This window comes from Microcaecilia unicolor, chromosome 3 (genome assembly GCF_901765095.1).
Source record: "Microcaecilia unicolor chromosome 3, aMicUni1.1, whole genome shotgun sequence".
Classification (NCBI taxonomy): Eukaryota; Metazoa; Chordata; class Amphibia; order Gymnophiona; family Siphonopidae; genus Microcaecilia; species Microcaecilia unicolor.
The window spans coordinates 495,309,414-495,328,092 of NC_044033.1; the positions used below are offsets into that span (position 1 = coordinate 495,309,414).

Sequence of the window (18,679 nt, forward strand, 5' to 3'; positions counted from 1 at the left end):
TTTTCACTGTCTTCCTTCTATCCAGCATCTGTCTTCGCTCTCTCTCTGCCATCCAGTGTCTGCCCTCTCTCCCTTTCATCCACTTCTGCACCATCTGCCCCAGTCTGCCATCTCTCTCTCCCCCTTCCATCAACATCTGGCCTCTATCTCTGCCCCTTCCATCCACCATTTGCCCCAGTCTGCCCTCTTTCTCTCTCCCCTTCCACCCACCATCTGCCCTTTCTCTCTGCCCCTTCAATCCATCTGCCCTCCCTCTCCCATCCGTCCAGGGTCTGCCCTCCCTCACGTGCCCCCCCTTCCATCCAGGATCTGTCCCCTCTCTCTCTGCCCCCTCTTTTCAGCCCCCAGTTCCAGTCCCCTTCATCCACCACATGCCTTGCATCCCCCCCCCTTTCAGCCCCAGACCCATTAACCCACCTGCCCCAGGCATGGACCCATTTTCCCTCCTGCCCCCATGTCAGACCCCAGTTCCAGCTTCAGACCCCTTCTCCCATCTGAGCACTCCCCTCCCCCCCCAATCCCCTTCTCCCCTCTCTGAGCACCCATCTGAGCTCCCCCACCCTCCCTAATCCCCTTTAAGCACCCCTCTGAGGTCCCCCACCCCTCCCCAATCCCCTTCTCCCCTCTCTGAGCTCACCCACCCTCCCTAACCCCCTTTAAGCACCCCTCTGAGGTCCCCCACCCCTCCCCAATCCCCTTCTCCCCTCTCTGAGCTCCCCACCCTCCCTAATCCCCTTTAAGCACCCCTCTGAGGTCCCCCACCCCTCCCCAATCCCCTTCTCCCCTCCTTGATGCTCTCCCACCCTCCCTAATCCCCTTTAAGCACCCCTCTGAGGTCCCCCACCCCTCCCCAATCCCCTTCTCCCCTCTCTGAGCTCGCCCACCCTCCCTAACCCTCTTTAAGCACCCCTCTGAGGTCCCCCACCCCTCCCCAATCCCCTTCTCCCCTCTCTGAGCTCCCCACCCTCCCTAATCCCCTTTAAGCACCCCTCTGAGCGCCCCCACCCCTCCCCAATCCCCTTCTCCCCTCTCTGAGCTCCCCACCATCCCTAATCCCCTTTAAGCACCCCTCTGAGCTCCCCCACCCCTCCCCAATCCCCTTCTCCCCTCTGAGTCCCCCCCCCGACCTGAGATCCGTTCTCCTACCCTGTCCTGCTTTAAAAAATTGTTTTCGAAGCACCGGAAAGTGGCAGGCAGCGCGTCTTGCGTCTGCCCTGCTAGTAAAGAAGATCTCGCTGACGTTGTCGCCCTTCCCACATTGAGTCCCACCCCCCTCTGAGGCAACTTCCTATTACCGCGAGGGCGGGCGGGACTCAATGTGGGAAGGGCGACGACGTCAGCGAGATCTTCTTTACTAGCAGGGCAGACGCGAGGCGCGCTGCCTGCCACTTTCCAGCACTTCGAAAAAAAATTTTTTTAAGGCGGAGCAGCGGGAGCGGAGCACCCCCCCCCACCCGATGACACCCGGGGCGGACCGCCCCCACCGCCCCGCCCTTGCTACGCCACTGCAACTGGCAACTGAATTCAATGATAAAAAAAACTGCAGAAGCTGCTTTTGGATTTAAATGACGCACTGTTAAATGACATCATTTATGTTTTGTCTTGCCTTTGATGTGACAACAACAGTCTTGTCTGCTGATCAGACTTCTACCATTTGCAATGTCCTTCCTTCACATGCCCAGTTGCTCAAGCATCTTATTGTTATTGCAACAGATTCATCCATTGTTGTTGGCATCAAGGAGCAATTCCCACCCTTAATTGATCCTTATTTTCCTGTTCATCCACTACACAGTGTTTGCTCTCTTCTACACCCACATCTGGAAGACATAAGAACATTCATACTGGGACAGACCGAATGTCCATCAAGCCCAGCATCCTGTTTCCAACAGTGGCCAATCCAGTTTAAAGTACCTGGTGAGATTCCAAAACTGTACAATATATTTTATGCTGCTTAACCTAGAAATAAGCAGTGGATTTTCCCCAAGTCCATCTTAATAATGGCCTATGGACTTCTTTTTTTAGGAAGCTATCCAAACTGAGCTAACTGCTTGTACTACATTCTCTGGCAATAAATTCCAGAGTTTAATTACACGTTAAGTGAAGAAATATTATTTTATCCAATTTGTTTTAAATTTACTACTTTGTAGCTTCATTGCATGTCCCCTAGTCTAGTATTTTGGGGAAAAGTAAACAAACGATTCATGTCTACCCGTTCCACTCCACTCATTATTTTATAGACCTCTATCATATCTCCCTCCCCTCAGCCGTCTCTTCTCCAAGCTGAAGAGCCCTAGACGCTTCAGCCTTTCCTCATAGGGAGGTCGCCCCATCTCCTTTATCATTTTTGTCACCCTTCTCTGGACCTTTTCTAATTCCGCTATATCTTTTTTGAGATGTGGTGACCAGAACTGCACACAGTATTGTTTATTTGATCACTAGATGACATATCACTCTAAAAAATGGCATGACCCCTGCATTAATTGAAAGAAAAAAAAAACAAGACAAATGGATATTGCAAAAATAATTAGTGTTCCAAAACTAAGAAAGCAGGAAGATGAGGGCATTATTGTCTAATCATAGCTGCATTATGAAACCAGATTGCTGAGAGGCAGAAACATCTGATGGTGCCAGTGTTTGAGATTTTGCATGAGAAATCTAATTATTCAAATGCTGAGAGCTGGAAGCATTTCATTTGTATGTGTTCCCCTGCCCTCTCTCGTCTGCAGAACTCAATAAGCAAGGGATATGTTGACGATGAAAAAGGGTTGTTGGCCTTTCCTGAACTCCTGGCAGTAAGGGGCCTATGTTTTATTGGCTCTTGGCATTAATTCCCATATCACATGCACTCTAACATGGATGATAATAAGTGATACTTGCCCATGGGTAAGTACCACTTATTATTAAAGCTCTACAGTATAAAAAAAATCTGCCAACCAATCATGACTCAGGAGATAGTGAAAACTGAACAGCAACATAAGAATGTTGGTATGTGTGCATGTGTGTGTGTGTGTGCGGGGGGGAGAATCTCCAGTTTGCATGTGGCCTAAAGTATATAATGGTTAGTGCAGTGGCCTGAGAACCTTGCAACTCTGGACAAGGGGATGCAGTGTGGATGTGGATAAAGGTGAGCCGGTTGATATTGTGTATCTGAATTTTTAAAAGGCATTTGACAAAGTACCTCATGAAAGACTCCAGAGGAAATTGGAGAGTCATGGGATAGGAGGTAGTATCCTATTGTGGATTACAAACTGGTTAAAAGATAGAAAACAGAGAGTAGGGTTAAATGGTCAGTATTCTCAATGGAGAAGGGTTGATAAGTGGGGTTCCCCAGGGGTCTGTGCTGGGACCACTGCTTTTTAACATATTTATAAATTATCTACAGCTGGGAGTAACTAGTGAGGTAATTAATTTTGCTGATGACACAAACTTATTCAAAGTTGTTAAATCGCAAGAGGACTGTAAAAACTTACAAGAGGACTTTACGAGACTGGGAGACTGGGCGTCTAAATGGCAGATGATAATATGAGCAAGTACAAAGTGATGCACATATGGGAAAGAGAAACCCAAATTATAGCTATGTAATGCATGTTTCCAAGTTAGGAGTCACTGACCAAAAAAGGGATCTAGGCGCGTCGTTGATGATACGTTGAAACCCTCTGCTCAGTGTGCTGCGGTGGCTAAGAAAGCAAATAGAATGTTATGTATTATTAGGAAAGGAATGGAAAACAAAAATGAGGATGTTATAATGTCTTTGTATTGTTCCATGGTGTGACTGCACCTCACATATTGTGTTCAATTTTGGTCGTCGCATCTCAAAAAAGATATAGCGGAATTAGAAAAGATACAGAGAAGGGCGACAAAAATGATAAAGGGGATGGGACGACTTCCCTATGAGGAAAGGCTGAAGCGGCTAGGGCTCTTCAGCTTGGAGAAGAGACGGCTGAGGGGAGGTATGATATAGGTCTATAAAATAATGAATGGAGTGGAATGGGTAGACGTGAATTTTTTGTTTACTCTTTCCAAAAATACTAGGACTAGGGGACATGTCATAAAGCTACAAAGTAGCAAATTTTAAATGAATCGGAGAAAATTTTTCTTCACTCATTGTGTAATTAAACTCTGGAATTCTTTGCCAGAGAATGTAGTAAATGCAGTTAGCTTAGCGGGTTTAAATTTAGACATCTTCCTAAAGGAAAAGTCCATAGACCATTATTAAAATGGACTTGGGAAAAATCCACTGCTTATTTCTAGGATAAGCAGCATAAAATGTATTGTACTTTTTTGGGATCTTGCCAGGTACTTGTGACCTGGTTTTGCCCAGTGGCGTAGCCATGGGTGGGCCTGGGTAGGCCAGGGCCCACCATATTTGGACTCTGGCTCACCCAGAATTGTGGCACTTTTGCTATGGCTGTCAGAGATCCTCAAACCCCGCCAGCTGAAGATTTCCTCCTCCTCAGGCACCTGGTGCTGCTGGCTACTGTTTGCAAGAGCGCTGACTGACTGAGCAGGAAGAAATCTTCAGCTGGCAGAGTTTGTAGATCCCCTCCTGCTTAGGTATTTAATATTTTGGGCTTGCAGGTGAAGGGAGAGCGGAGCAAAGCAGAACAGAGGGGGGCTAGGGATAGGGGGCATGAATTCCATGTCCATCCACCTTGGACTTAGGCCCACCCAAAATTGGCTCGCTGGCTACGCCCCTGGTTTGGCCACTGTTGGAAACAGGATGCTGGGCTTGATGGGCCTTTGGTGTGTCCCGGTATGGCAATAATTAATGTACTTAACCTCAGGGCTTTGTTTGAGGGGGTACTTGGGGGGTACTGAGTACCGGCACCTTTTCCATTGTGTGCTAAAATTGACCCATGGTCCCCAAGTTTTAATGAAAAAGCTTAGACTCTACACACCAATTTTGCCTTCTCATAGATTCAGTGACTGGTTGCAAGGGGCCTTGCTGTTGGGATGGGGGGCTGGCTATTGTGGGATGGGGTCCCTCAGTGATTACTCCACTCCTGAAGGGTGGCCTGGCATTTGGGCACCAGCACCTAAGAAAGCGTAGCTTCGATTTTATTCTGATGATATAAAGAAAAACTTGCTTTCAACCTTTGTTTCTTATATGGTAGCTTTTAAAGCTGGTGTGATAAAAAGGACTAATGAAAAATCTTAAATGCAAGTCTTCTGAGAGCAAAACCTTATTTTTCTCTTCTACAGATTGTTTTGCCCTGTTTTATCTTCCCCACGGTGCTGTGTGTAACATCTATCCCTGTGAGAAACAAGGCCAAGTCTACACATGGTCATTTCCTATTATAGACCCAAGTGACAGACAAATGAGCTCAGGAACAAGATGGGATAAGGAATGCGTTAACAGAAAGCTAACCAATGTTCCTATCTGTAAGAACTTGATGACCTTGAATAGTATTCTAAGAGCATTCTATCTTCAGCTAAAAATAGGATAAAATTTTGACCCTGATTAGACAAGTTAGCATTATCAACTGCAATTACTTTAATCAGTCTTGTTCTCTGTCTGATCAGAATCTCACTTATCAAGGCATATTTTGAATACAGGAGCAGGAAAAGGATGAATGATATGTAGAGGCCCTTTTACTAAGCTGCATTAAGCGCTAACACACGCGTAATGCAAGAAAAATAGCCTAAGATATGACACACTAAATCGCTCTGCATTAGTTGTTTCATTTGCATTCGCTAATCCCATGCTAATCAGACAGCACATGGTAATACAGGTGTGCCGATTAGGACAGAAACATCCACTCCCTACCCCCAGATACACCCCCTCAACCAAAAACTTGTAAGTATTTTTTAGTCTGCAGCTAGCATGCCTAAATTTGGAACTTATTCCAGGACATGAGCGCATCCAGCGGTAAGCCTTTTAAGCTGCGGTAAGCACGCGCTAACGCAGGAGTCCTATATTTGCATCACTTAAAGACTCCGTTCTGCAGCAAAATTACAAAACAACCCAAACTCAATTATGAAATTATGTACAAATATTTATTTAGTAGGCTCAAAATAGTTTTGACTATATAATTTCCAAAACAGCTGGTTTGATAAAGAGTGATGTCTTGAATTAATTTTCCAATTTTTTTTTTCTTATTAGTAAAAAAAATAGCACACACCATGAAATGTGAAAACCTTTTCATGGCTCTAAGTACACATAAAACTAATCAAAAGTGTTTTTTAACAAACCAGCAGGAATTTTACACTTGGATCATTTGCTGTCTAAAAAGCAAATATCAATTGATGGATCACAGCTATTTGAGAGCTGGTGTTATTTGTGGAAGTTATAGTTTGGAGATTTCAGTGTCACAGGGTAGAAAAAAGGGCTCTATAATTTTCTTTTTCCTCGGTGCTCCTTGAATTTAATTGCATTTCTTGTATGTGTACAGTGCTGCCTTCTTTAATCTTCAGACTACCAACAGCATCCCTGACAGAGCTGTCAAAAAAGCTGCATGAAAAGGTGCAGTTGGTGCTGCTGAAGTTAATGGAGCGGCGACGCTTGACACACACAGCCAAGAGATAAAAAAGGGGCGTGCTACATGGCAGCCCATCAACTCCCCATTTTATGCAGTTTACAATAAAAAAAAAAATGCCACAATGCTTGCAACCTTCCTTGGCCAAAATATCAATACAGTAGTTTGATTAGTGTATTCTTTGTTCAAATGCACGTAGGCAAACCACAGATATATTTTTCAACATACGATTATGGGTCATGTATTTGATATACCGTCTTTCTGTGGTACAACCAAAAATATGTAGATATTATATGCAGGTACTTTCTCTGTCTCTAGTGGGCTCACAATCTAACCCCCCCCCCCCCCCATTTATTAAGCCACGCAGCAATGCTGACACAGCCCATTAACACACGGCAGTCGCTAGCATGACTTAGTAAATAGGGGGATAAGTTTTGTACCTGGGGCAATGGAGGGTTAAGTGACTTGCCCAGGGTCACAAGGAGCTACAGTGGGAAATCAAACTCTGTTCTCCTTGTTCTCAGTCCACTGCACAATGGGCTTCCTCTCAATGTAAAATTCATGAATGCATCTGTTCAAACGTAACCCATAATAAAAGTGGTTACATCAATCCATTAGCAAGAGGGATAGGCTGAGGTGGTCCTGCTCCCATTGCATGCAGGCAGCTGTAACATTGATTTTTAAACATAAATCTCTATACATGCAATGGAGTGAAACCAGAACTAGTTCAGCTGATCCCCCCCCCCCCTCCACACGGAACAATAGTGTCACCCAGCCATAACCCTCTGTGACTGAAGCAAACATGTTGAGAACGACAGCGCTTTTCAATAAGACTGCTTTAATTTAGGTGTAATTTTGGGTGCCAAAGCATTTCACAGGGAAAAACGGATCAATACATCTCTGAACCTCTTATTTTAGCTTTTTCCAGACAATAAAACTTGTAGCAGGATGCCTTTCTGTTTAGTTTTCATCAGAGAAACCTCTTTAACATTGCTTTTGACTCGTAACCACTTGCCTCCACCTACCCTCCTCTCCTCCTTCCTGTACACATTAATCGATTTGATTACTTTATTGTTTGTCTATTAGATTGTAAGCTCTTTGAGCAGGGACTGTCTTTCTTCTATGTTTGTGCAGCGCTGCGTACGCCTTGTAGCGCTATAGAAGTGATAAATAGTAGTAGTAGTAGTCTCTTGTAACCAGAGCTAATATTGTGATGTCATAATGCCTCAGGCCACCAATAAGAGCCAACCTCAGTGATGTCACAATGGCTTGATTGTCCTATACTTGGCTTACTTTTATTACATAGCTCTTTGAGCAGGGACTGTCTTTCTTCTATGTTTGTGCAGCGCTGCGTACGCCTTGTAGCGCTATAGAAGTGATAAATAGTAGTAGTAGTAGTCTCTTGTAACCAGAGCTAATATTGTGATGTCATAATGCCTCAGGCCACCAATAAGAGCCAACCTCAGTGATGTCACAATGGCTTGATTGTCCTATACTTGGCTTACTTTTATTACATAGCTCTTTGAGCAGGGACTGTCTTTCTTCTATGTTTGTGCAGCGCTGCGTACGCCTTGTAGCGCTATAGAAATGCTAAATAGTAGTAGTAGTAGAGAAACTGGGTATCAGTAATACGCAGTCTTGATGCAACCCACAGCCTATTAGCTTTTTCTCTGTGCATGTGAAAGGCAATATTATAACAGAGTATGTGCAGTTATGCATGCCTTCTGCATGTAAGCACACAGAAAAGTGTCCGTTACTGTGTAAGGACACATATACGTGGAGTACAGGAGAGGAATGGGCAGGAGTGCCACTTAAGTATGCAATGTACACAATACTGTAAGTACTTTTGAATTTTATTTATTTGTTGCATTTGTATCCCACATTTTCCCACCTATTTGCATCTGGCTTATCACTTCCGTATGAAACCAATCACTAACCTAACTATGCAAGTGTCTATCAAGAATCTGTAATATCTTTTTTTTATATGCTAGGAGAAAAAGATCTTAGTAGCTCAACCCTCTAGATCAAGAACATTTATCTTTGAATTCAAAATAATGTTCCTTCCAGCACTCAGTCTACTGAGCAATATCTTCATGAGTCTTAAAAAACAAAAAACCTCCTGGATCATAGTTTGTGATTGGTCAGAATACTGTAAGTTACATGCACTGCATGCCACACTTGGGCACGTCCATTTACAACTACTAACCTGGCATAAATGGGCAAATGTGGGTTTATGCTAGTATTCTATACTGGAATCTGGCTGCCCAGATGCCAGTATAGAATAGACACTCCCTATGCAGCACTGGGGTGCCCAGTTACACAACTGCCCCTTAGTATCCAAAGTGCTGAGCACAATTTATGCTCCAAAACCATTCAAAATCTAGATTTAAAAAAAACGTTTCTTTCATTTTCAAAGGGTTCAGTGCGGTTTACATTAGTGGGGCAGCAATTGCAGATTTCTTTGGTGAATACATTCTTATTAATTAGATATAGTGTTGTACAGCATTATTCTGAAGATCATGGTCTATGTTACGTTAGACATTATTACAGTACTTGGCGATCAATGCTCGGTGGGTATTATGTTGCAGTCTTCGGGAAGGAAGAGGCTGCACTAACCCATCCTCCTTACTGCACTGGAATTGAAGTGTGAAGTTAACCAACTTTTAAATAATAATGTTCCAGATCAAGGGTCAGTGAGGTTTTGGATGAAAAAGAAAATGTCTGCAGGGGAAGAGCTGCCAGTTCTCAACACCCTCTTTTTTTTCTCTCATTTAAAAAAAAAAAATAAAAATAACGTATCTCGCGGTACAATATCTTTAAGTCACTGTTTTCCAGAGGAAAAACTGCCAAGTGGATGCTAATCTTTTAAGGCCCAACTAGGTCCCAAATCACTTTTTTGTCCCGTGGAAACACTGTATCAGGAATACATCTCACTAATTTTCTGAAATTTGACAAAATCCTACATAGAAGAATGACATCCCTTTCTTGAAGCAAAATTCCACTATCTATGAGCTGAAATATAGTGGGACGAAGGAAATAACACATGTATTCCAGTTAAAAAAAGGTGTGCCATACAATACACAGTATGCCACTGGGGTCTAACTTCAGAGAAAGTAAGTGAATTATCGTTGGCTACTATTTTCATATAAAAGTGGGCCCCAATTTGTTCTGCAAAAGCCTAAGCCCACTTCTAGCCAAGTCCCCACGCAATAAGGCATCCACACTGTACAAAATGATGGTAACCTTTCTTGCAAAAACTGTTCTTATCACCCTCATGAAATCTAATTCAGTACACTTACATTTGCCATATTCAAGATGGACTGCTGGTAAGGAAAAAGCAAGAACCTTCAGTCACCTAATTATTGAAAATAGCACTCTGTCTGCTTTCAAGTAACATGTCTTGGAGCTTGATAGTTTAAATTCCTGCATTTTGTGCAGGTGAAAGGTCAGGAAGGCGGCAATGTCAGATAACCTTCTTGTTGGTTTTGACCCTCTTCTCCATCTACCACAAACCAGCCCCATATAAATGAAATAAGAGAAAAAAAGTCTAATTTTGGTAACATCTGAATTTTTCCTATAATTTTAATTCTGCACAGTACAGTCTCGATTTTCGACGTGACCAGGACCGGCACGTTATCGGATAAGTGAAAAGTCGGATAATACGGAAAACAATGGTAATCCTTCAAACCATGCATAAACAAAGGCATAGCGTTCCCAATTTATAAAATAAATTACTATTAACAGCACTATATAGCATATTCTGCAGCATGATTTGAGCGCTAAAACATACTGTGATCACTTTACTATACCATAAGATCAATACAGAAAATAAGATCAATACAGAACTGTAAAAATCAGAAAGAATATGTACTGTATACCTAGTAGCAATGCAACTGGTAAACAAATTATAAGATTGTTTCGTGAATTTTTGTGATTAACGTTTTGTTTTCCCATTTATTTCTCTTCCCCGCTGCAAGGTCACGCCAGCATCTCAAAATTACACTAGTATGTGAAGAAACAGTGTGTTTTCAGCATGTAAAATGTATTGGATATTTTCCTGCATTATGATCTGAAGTGTATTTCTCCTTTTTGGCCAGCAGATGGTGGATGTTTATGCATCAAGCTGTTACAGAGGACTGGCTTCTCTTTCTTTATCTGGCACACAGAAAATAGGAAGTGTCTGTAGTGATGTAACCAGTTTTTATCTGAAACTTGACTGTTCTGGGCTCTGATTGGCCTGGAGTTTTGAAAATTACCCAGCAGATGCTGACTGTTGCTTCAGTCTTAGCCAGAGAGACAGATCTCTTTGCTGAGGCTCGGTGAATTATATGTCATGATCTTCCCAGATACTTTTTAGCCAGTATGCAAATGTTTAGTTAGTGTTATAATTGATCTATATTTCAGTTACCTGTTATTGTTTGCCTATTTGCACTATTTTGTTCCACTGTTCAATATTTTTAAGAGAATAAACATGGAACTTATGCAGGATGTAAAGAACAAATTCTAAAGAAACTTCAGACCGCTCAAAACACAGCGGCCAGGCTTATATTTGGAAAAATGTGATTCGAAAGCGCCAAACCCCTCCGTGAAAAACTGCACTGGCTTCCAATCAAAGAATGTATTGCTTTCAAAATCTGCACCCTGGTGCATATAATCATCTACGGTGAAGCCCCGGGATACATGACAGACCTTACAGACCTACCAACAAGAAACACAACAGGATCAATACAAACATACCTAAATCTCCAACACCCAAGCTGCAAAGGACTGAAATACAAATCAACTTATGCATCCAGCTTCTCCTACATAAGCACACAACTATGGAACGCATTACCCAAAGCCATGAAAACAACATATGATCACCTAAGCTTCCGGAAATTATTAAAAACCAACCTATTCAAAAAGGCATACCACACCGACCCCACTTAAATGCCGGTTCCTTGCAACATAACAAAACCAAAGGTCGTAACGGATATATAAGAACTCTTCCTTTCTACGATTCTTTTCCTCTATAAAATTCCCTAAAGTGTCTGTGACACTTGAACCTTGTTCTACCAAAACATAACTGTATTTGTTCATACCGGAATTGACGAACGCCTTTACGGTACTATGTAAGCCACATTGAGCCTGCAAATAGGTGGGAAAATGTAACAAATAAATAAATAAACAAACAAACATTATAGAGGCTGAATTTTGAAAAATATCCACATACTTCAGCCATTCTTACTCAGTGCTGCGGACTGAGAACCTGGAGAACTGGATTCAATTCCCACTGCAGCTCCCTGTGACTATGGGCAAGTTAGTTAAACCTCCATTGCACCAGGTACAAAGTAAGTACCTGTATAAAATATGTAAACAGCTTTGATTGTAACCACAGAAAGGCAGCATATCAAGTTCCCTTACTTTACTACTACTTATCATTTTTATAGCGCTACTAGACGTACGCAGCGCTGTACACTTGAACATGAAGAGACAGTCCCTGCTCGACAGAGCTTACAATCTAATTAGGATAGACAAACAGGACAAACAAGAGACAAGGGAATATTAAAGTGAGGATGATAAAATAAGGATTCTGAACAAGTGAATAAGGGTTAGGAGTTAAAAGCAGCATCAAAAAGTTGGGCTTTTAGCTTAGATTTGAAGACGGCCAGAGATGGAGCTTGACGTACCGGCTCAGGAAGTCTATTCCAGGCATATGGTGCAGCAAGATAAAAGGAACGGAGTCTGGAGTTAGCGGTGGAGGAGAAGGGTGCAGATAAGAGAGATTTACCCAGTGAATGGAGTTCCCGGGGAGGAATGTAGGGAGAGATGAGAGTAGAGAGGTACTGAGGAGCTGCGGAGTGAATGAGGAGTTTGAACTGTATGCGGAAACGGATAGGAAGCCAGTGAAGTGACTTGAGGAGAGGGCTAATATGAGCATAATGACACTGGCGGAATATTAGTCATGAAGCAGAATTTTGAACAGATTGAAGAGGAGAGAGATGGCTAAGTGGGAGACCTGTGAGAAGCAAGTTGCAATAGTCTAAGCGATTTAGCCATTCTTCTGACTTTGAGACAGGTGGTAGCTAAGACCAATAAATGTACCTTTGCTTTAATACCCTGTTCTCCTATCTTAGTGTGAATGTAGTTCCATTCTTTTAATTTTTACATTGTGCACCTCTCTGCTCTGAAACGGCAGCTAGAGCAGCATAGCAAGTTTTAATAAACCATAATTGACAAATTTGTAGAATCTTGAAAAAAAATCCTGTTTGCAATTTTGGCCTCTTTAATCCCGAGTCCACTTGAAATGCCCCTCCCCTAAACTTCGTCTAAGCCTGAATTTATTTTTAGAAAAAAGTCACAGGGCAATCAAAAGACTGGACTCTGTGAACCTCTGGTCTTCTATAAAACTAGCCAGCTAGACAATTTTTTACTGGCCTTTACTGTTTCCAATGTACATAAAAAATTTTGGTTGCATTCTTTCAGACAAAATACGTGCATAACTGTAAAGTCAAGAATTTTTCACTGTTAGGAAGTAATGATCCTGTAAAGCTGTTTATCTGGCTGTGCTGTAATTGTGTGCCATGGTCTGCTTGGTAGCACCACTTCTCATAGTAACATTTATCGAATTTCCTTTTAGAGTCAGAGCTCTGCAAAGGATGTGTTGGTTTGAATGGTAATAACAGTATAAGAAAAAGCAAGCAGCAGGAGCTCCACAAAGAACTGCAGAGGACTACAATTAACACCTAGGATGTCACCTGAGTACTGGTGCCATAATGTAGATAAGGTTAAAACACTGAAATAGCTATACAGTGAGGTTTATGCATCTATCTCTGATCTGATTATCTCTCTCTCTATATATATATATACTAGTAAAAAAGCCCCGTTTCTGATGCAAATGAAACGGGGGCTAGCAAGGTTTTCTTCTGTGTGCATGTGGGAGTGTGTGTGTTCCTGCCCTCTCTCCCCTCCCCCCTCTGAGTCCTTCATTGTTACAGAGAGAGCGATTTGATTTCCTGCTTTGCTGTTTTCCTTCACTGTTTGTGTTAGAGAGAGAGCGAGGGCGGGGCAGACACTCATGGGAAAACCGGATATCTCTCCCTCTTCACACTTCCGGTTGGAGGCTTCATAGAACGTTGGTGTTGCCTTTTATATATATGTATATATATTAAAAGTTCATTAGCATGGTGTTACACCACCATCAGAATTTCTCACTGGTGGAACTTATCTGCTGGGCTCGTGCTTTACATAACTAGTTAACAAAAAAAAAACAAACAATGACATTTAGCTCATATTTTATTTCACAAGAGTTAAAAGCTGCAACTAAGTGCGAAGCAGAGATTTATCTAGTTTCTAGGGAAAAAAGAGAAAACTGGTGAGCAGTTCCTTGATGTTCTGCAAAAATAAAACAGACTATGACTGATTAATGGACCTAAGGAATTTGCAAACAAAAATATCTAGTCCTCTGTTAATGATGGTTTTTTGGACCTGAGAACAAGATCCTTGATAGATATTGACAGTTCCTGCAGCTCCTTTCGAACAGCATCCACACTATCTTCCTCTTCAGCTTTGTTTTCATCAGCTTCTTCGTCTCCTTCGCAAGTCTTCCTGTTATGGCCTATTAGCTGTTTTACCACAAGCCCCTGAAATTTCACCAAGAGCCTATGCTGATCCTGAAAGAAAAAATACATCCAATATTACTCTGAGTCATGACTAAAGCAACACCTGGTGATTACACAGAACCCAAGTTCCATAAGGAGCACTGCATTCAATACTAAAGATCACATTGCCAGGAGGATGTAGACAGTAGACAGGTAACCCACGTGGGAGCTATGAAACTGGTGCATTGTTTGCCCTAGAACAGGAAGAGACAACTTGGATTTATGCACATGCCTACAAGGCTTATGCCTAGAGTGGAAAAACTGCTGTTTCTCCATACCCTGGACATCTGATCCCTTCCTTACCATCTTGCTTTTCTGACACCCCCTGACTGAAATGCTGAAATCAGTAAGTCAGCTGGCAAAGCCCACAAAAGAACTTAGTGCAGTACCCCAGATCATGAAGGCAGCAGCTGCTTATTAGAGTTTGATAAGCAACCAAAGACAGCCTAGAAAAGAGAACGGGACCAGAACTGTACGCCAAAAGATCACACAAGCAATGGTGACTAATCAGTTCAAGAAGTTGCCCTCCACCTCAAAATAATGAGCCCCCAGTTTCGACAAACCACCACTACCAGTTTCTTAACTGACATATCATCCAAGTATGAGGGAGAGTATGAAAATCCTTTTACTTATTAGAAACATGCAGAATGGCAACCAGCTTTTTCTGCACTCAGGGCAGTCAGAATTACTTCCCCCCTCACCTCCATGCACAAACTTTTTTTTCTAATTTGGGCTCATTTCACGTGTGAGAGTTGCATGGAGCAGCAGCACTGGTCTCCTCAGGATCTGTCAGGACCAGGTGATATGTCAGAATGGAGACAAAGGCCAGCAGATCTCCAGCTACCCCCTGGACCACAGGGGACTGGGCTCCATCAGCGCTGTCATCAAAAGTCAGCATAAGTCATTTTAAATGGGAACTGGGATGTGTCAGTTACAGAACCATTATTATCAAGTAGATCTTGGTTCCTAGAGCTCCAATAATGAGGGTAGCCTGCAACTACAGGTGCTCATTTCTGTGCTCCTTCAACAGCATTAACATCTCAGAAACTCATAAATGTAAAAAAAAAATACACAACATTCTTAAATTTCAATAAAGTTCAAAATGATTGTGAAACAGTCTTCTTTTTTTCTATTTTATAATCTTTGCTAATGTAATAACTACAGGCAATTAACAGGAAAAGTAGCTGAGCCAAGTTCAAATGACAGTCTTTTGCATAAAGCAAAAGAAAAGAAAAACAAATGAGTCTCACTTATCTGCACATCACAGGTTTCTTTGGTTCAACAGAGCTCGTTTCAGTTGACAGGTCCTCAGGAACCATTATGTGAGACACATCAAAAAAGCAGCTTTCCCCTGCTATGCTTGAGCTGTGGAGTAATTGTAACTGACACATCCCAGCTCCATACTATATTGTGGCCATCTCAATATAACTTCTTATGGTGGAAATTTTTGTTTTAGCTATTTGGTATTTTCCAGTACAATTAAGGGGTTCATTTTCTGATCAGAAATCGGCAAACACAAAGATGGAGTTGGCCTGCAACCTTGTGTTCATGGGCACCATGGTGCTCCCTTGGTTTCCATGGAAAAGGTGGGGGGTCTGTGGGGGTCTTTAAGTGCACAGCCATAGGCTGTCCCCATGCTCAATGTCTGCTAATGACAGTACCTGAGGTTCAGTTTGGCTAGGGGAGGAGTATTTGGCCATAGGAGAGAAGGAATTGTATAGCTGTCAAAGTAGAAGGGGATCTATCAAACAAAACAGTCAAATACTCTATAAAATATATATATACTAGTAAAAAAGGCCCGTTTCTGACACAAATGAAACGGGCGCTAGCAAGGTTTTCCTCGGAGTGTGTATGTTTGGGAGAGTGTATGTGAGAGTGACTGTTTGAGAGTCAGAATGAAAGTGTGAGTGTGTGAGAGAGAGAGTGAGTCTGGGTGTGAGTGTGTTTGTGAGAGAGTGTGTGTGTGAGAATGAGAGTGTGTGCAAGTGTGTATGTGAGACACAGTGTGAGAGAGAGTGTGTGTGTGTGGGCGAGAGAGAGAGTGTGTGTGAGACACAGATTCTCTGTGAGAGTGAGTGTATGAGACCAAGCGAGTGTGTGAGTGACTGTGTGGCACATAGAGAGTGAATGTGATACAGTGTGAGATAGAGTGTGTGAGAGTGAGAGTCAGAAAGACATTGTATATGAGAGAGTGTGAGCCCTGCCCTCCCAATCCATGCCCATCTGTCCCCTGCCCCCTCCATTCATCCTTTTCCAGCAATTCCCCTCTCTCCCTGAGCCCTGCCCTCCCAATCCATGCCCATCCATGCTCCTCTGTCACCTGTCCCCTCCATTCATCCCTATCCAGGAATTGCCCTCTCTCCCTGAGGCCTGCCCTGCAATCCATATCCATCCATGCCCATGTGTCCCCTCCATTCATCCCTATCCAGCAATTCCCCTCTCTCCCAATCCATGCCCATCCATGCTCCTCTGTCCCCTGCATTCATCCGTTTCCAGCAATTTCTCTCTCTCCCTGAGGCCTGCCCTCCCAATCCATGCCCATCCATGTTCCTCTGTCACCTGCCCCCTCCATTCATCCCTATCCAGCAATTCCCCTCTCTCCCTGAGGCCTGCCCTGCAATCCATATCCATCCATGCCCATATGTCCCCTCCATTCATCCCTATCCAGCAATTCCCCTCTCCCTGAGTCCTGCCCTTCCAATCCATGCCCATCCATGCTCCTCTGTCACCTGGCCCCTCCATTCATCCCTATCCAGCAATTCCCCTCTCTCCCTGAGGCCTGCCCTGCAATCCATATGCATCCATGCCCATCTGTCCCCTCCATTCATCCCTATCCAGCAATTCCCCTCTCCCTGAGTCCTGCCCTTCCAATCCATGCCCATCCATGCTCCTCTGTCACCTGGCCCCTCCATTCATCCCTATCCAGCAATTCCCCTCTCTCCCTGAGGCCTGCCCTGCAATCCATATGCATCCATGCCCATCTGTCCCCTCCATTCATCCCTATCCAGCAATTCCCCTCTCTCCCTGAGGCCTGCCCTGCAATCCATATGCATCCATGCCCATCTGTCCCCTCCATTCATCCCTATCCAGCAATTCCCCTCTCCCTGAGTCCTGCCCTCCCAATCCATGGCCATCCATGCTCCTCTGTCCCCTGCCTCCTCCATTCATCCTTTTCCAGCAAGTCCCCTCTCTCCCTTCCATGACCCTCCCTCGCATCCATGCTCCTCTCTCTCCCATGTCCAAGCCTGGGCCGCCCTCTTCTCCCCCCCCCCCCCTTCGCATCCATGCTGTCGTTTCTCCCCTGGCCTCCCGCTCCCATTGTTCTACTTTACTGGCCACCCTCTTCTCTCCCCCCAACATCCGTGTTTGTTTTTTGTATTCTTTTTAAATTTACCTCCGTGGCGGTTCCGGCAGCGAAGCGTCAGGGAAGGAGGCGGTGCTCCCGACGTCTAAGTTTCCCTTCGCTGTGTTCCGCCTTCTTTTGACGTCATCCTTGACGTCAGAAGAAGGCGGAACACAGCGAAGGGAAGGCTAGACGTCGGGAGCGCCGCCTCCTTCCCTTACGCTTCGCTGCCGAGCGATGCGATTGGTTGAGTGTCATTGCTCCGCCCTCGACGTCATCACGTTTGACGCGTGGGCGGGGCAGACACAAAGCGATCTCACCCCCTTCACTTTTAGAATGTTGAGGAGTAAGTGAGGCTTCATTCGAACGTTGGAGGTGCGTTTTATATAGAGAGATTATTTTTATTTATTTATTTATTTCACTTGTATCCCACATTTTCCCACCTATTTGCAGGCTCAATGTGGCTTACAATGACCTGTTGTGGCATCGCCATACAGGGTGAAGTGAACATATGATGTTACAAAGTGCACATTTTGGTGTTACAACTCATTAACTCATTTTCCTATCAAAGCTTACTCATATAAATGAGAAGGCACATGGATAGAAATGGTCAATGCTTGATACAAACTTACAGGGCTTGTACCATCCAGTTAATCATGGATTCCTTTTTACACCTCTGCAATCTCTCACCTATAGTCAAGCCCACTGAAAAATTCTTACATTTTACAAGTTGTCATCCTCGATTGTTAAAACCCGTATCAGTCACTTTTTGCAGCTTTATTGCTTATGTTCAGGTGTGGCAAAACATAACTCATAGGGTCATATTCTTGCTCAGAGATTTCTGAAACAATTCTAAAAGACTGGCGTAAATACTGGCCAGTTCTTTTACTGGATGCCATTTTAATTGTGTGGTGTTCTGGTATGTAGGTTTTACTTTCTTACAACATTGTAATTCTTTTCTTTGCTTCGATCTGTCTGTCAGTTAAAGTGGTATATCAAAGTATGAATAAATAAATAAATAAATAAATGATAGTGTTCCATAAAATCATTCAAGTGTATACCAAATGTATATTTTCTTATGTATTTTCACCATTCATAATATATTGTAAGCCACATTATAATATAATATATTGTAAGCACTCATTATAGCTACGTCTTGCAAGGTTCCGCGTTAGGAGTTACGGATCAAGAAAAGGATCTGGGTGTCGTCGTCGATGATA

The 18,679-nt window shown here is 43.3% G+C and overlaps 1 protein-coding gene across 1 annotated transcript in view; it reads right to left on the bottom strand.

Moving 5' to 3' along the window:
* Window positions 1–13,733: 13,733 nt before the first annotated feature.
* The window catches only part of UFL1 (UFM1 specific ligase 1), a 145,275-nt gene continuing 140,329 nt past the window's right edge, over window positions 13,734–18,679 (bottom strand). Inside the window, exon 19 of the mRNA XM_030199083.1 lies at window positions 13,734–14,128. Within this exon, the coding sequence (XP_030054943.1) occupies window positions 13,913–14,128 (216 nt within the window). The 3' untranslated portion in view covers window positions 13,734–13,912. The remainder of the gene's footprint in view (window positions 14,129–18,679) is intronic.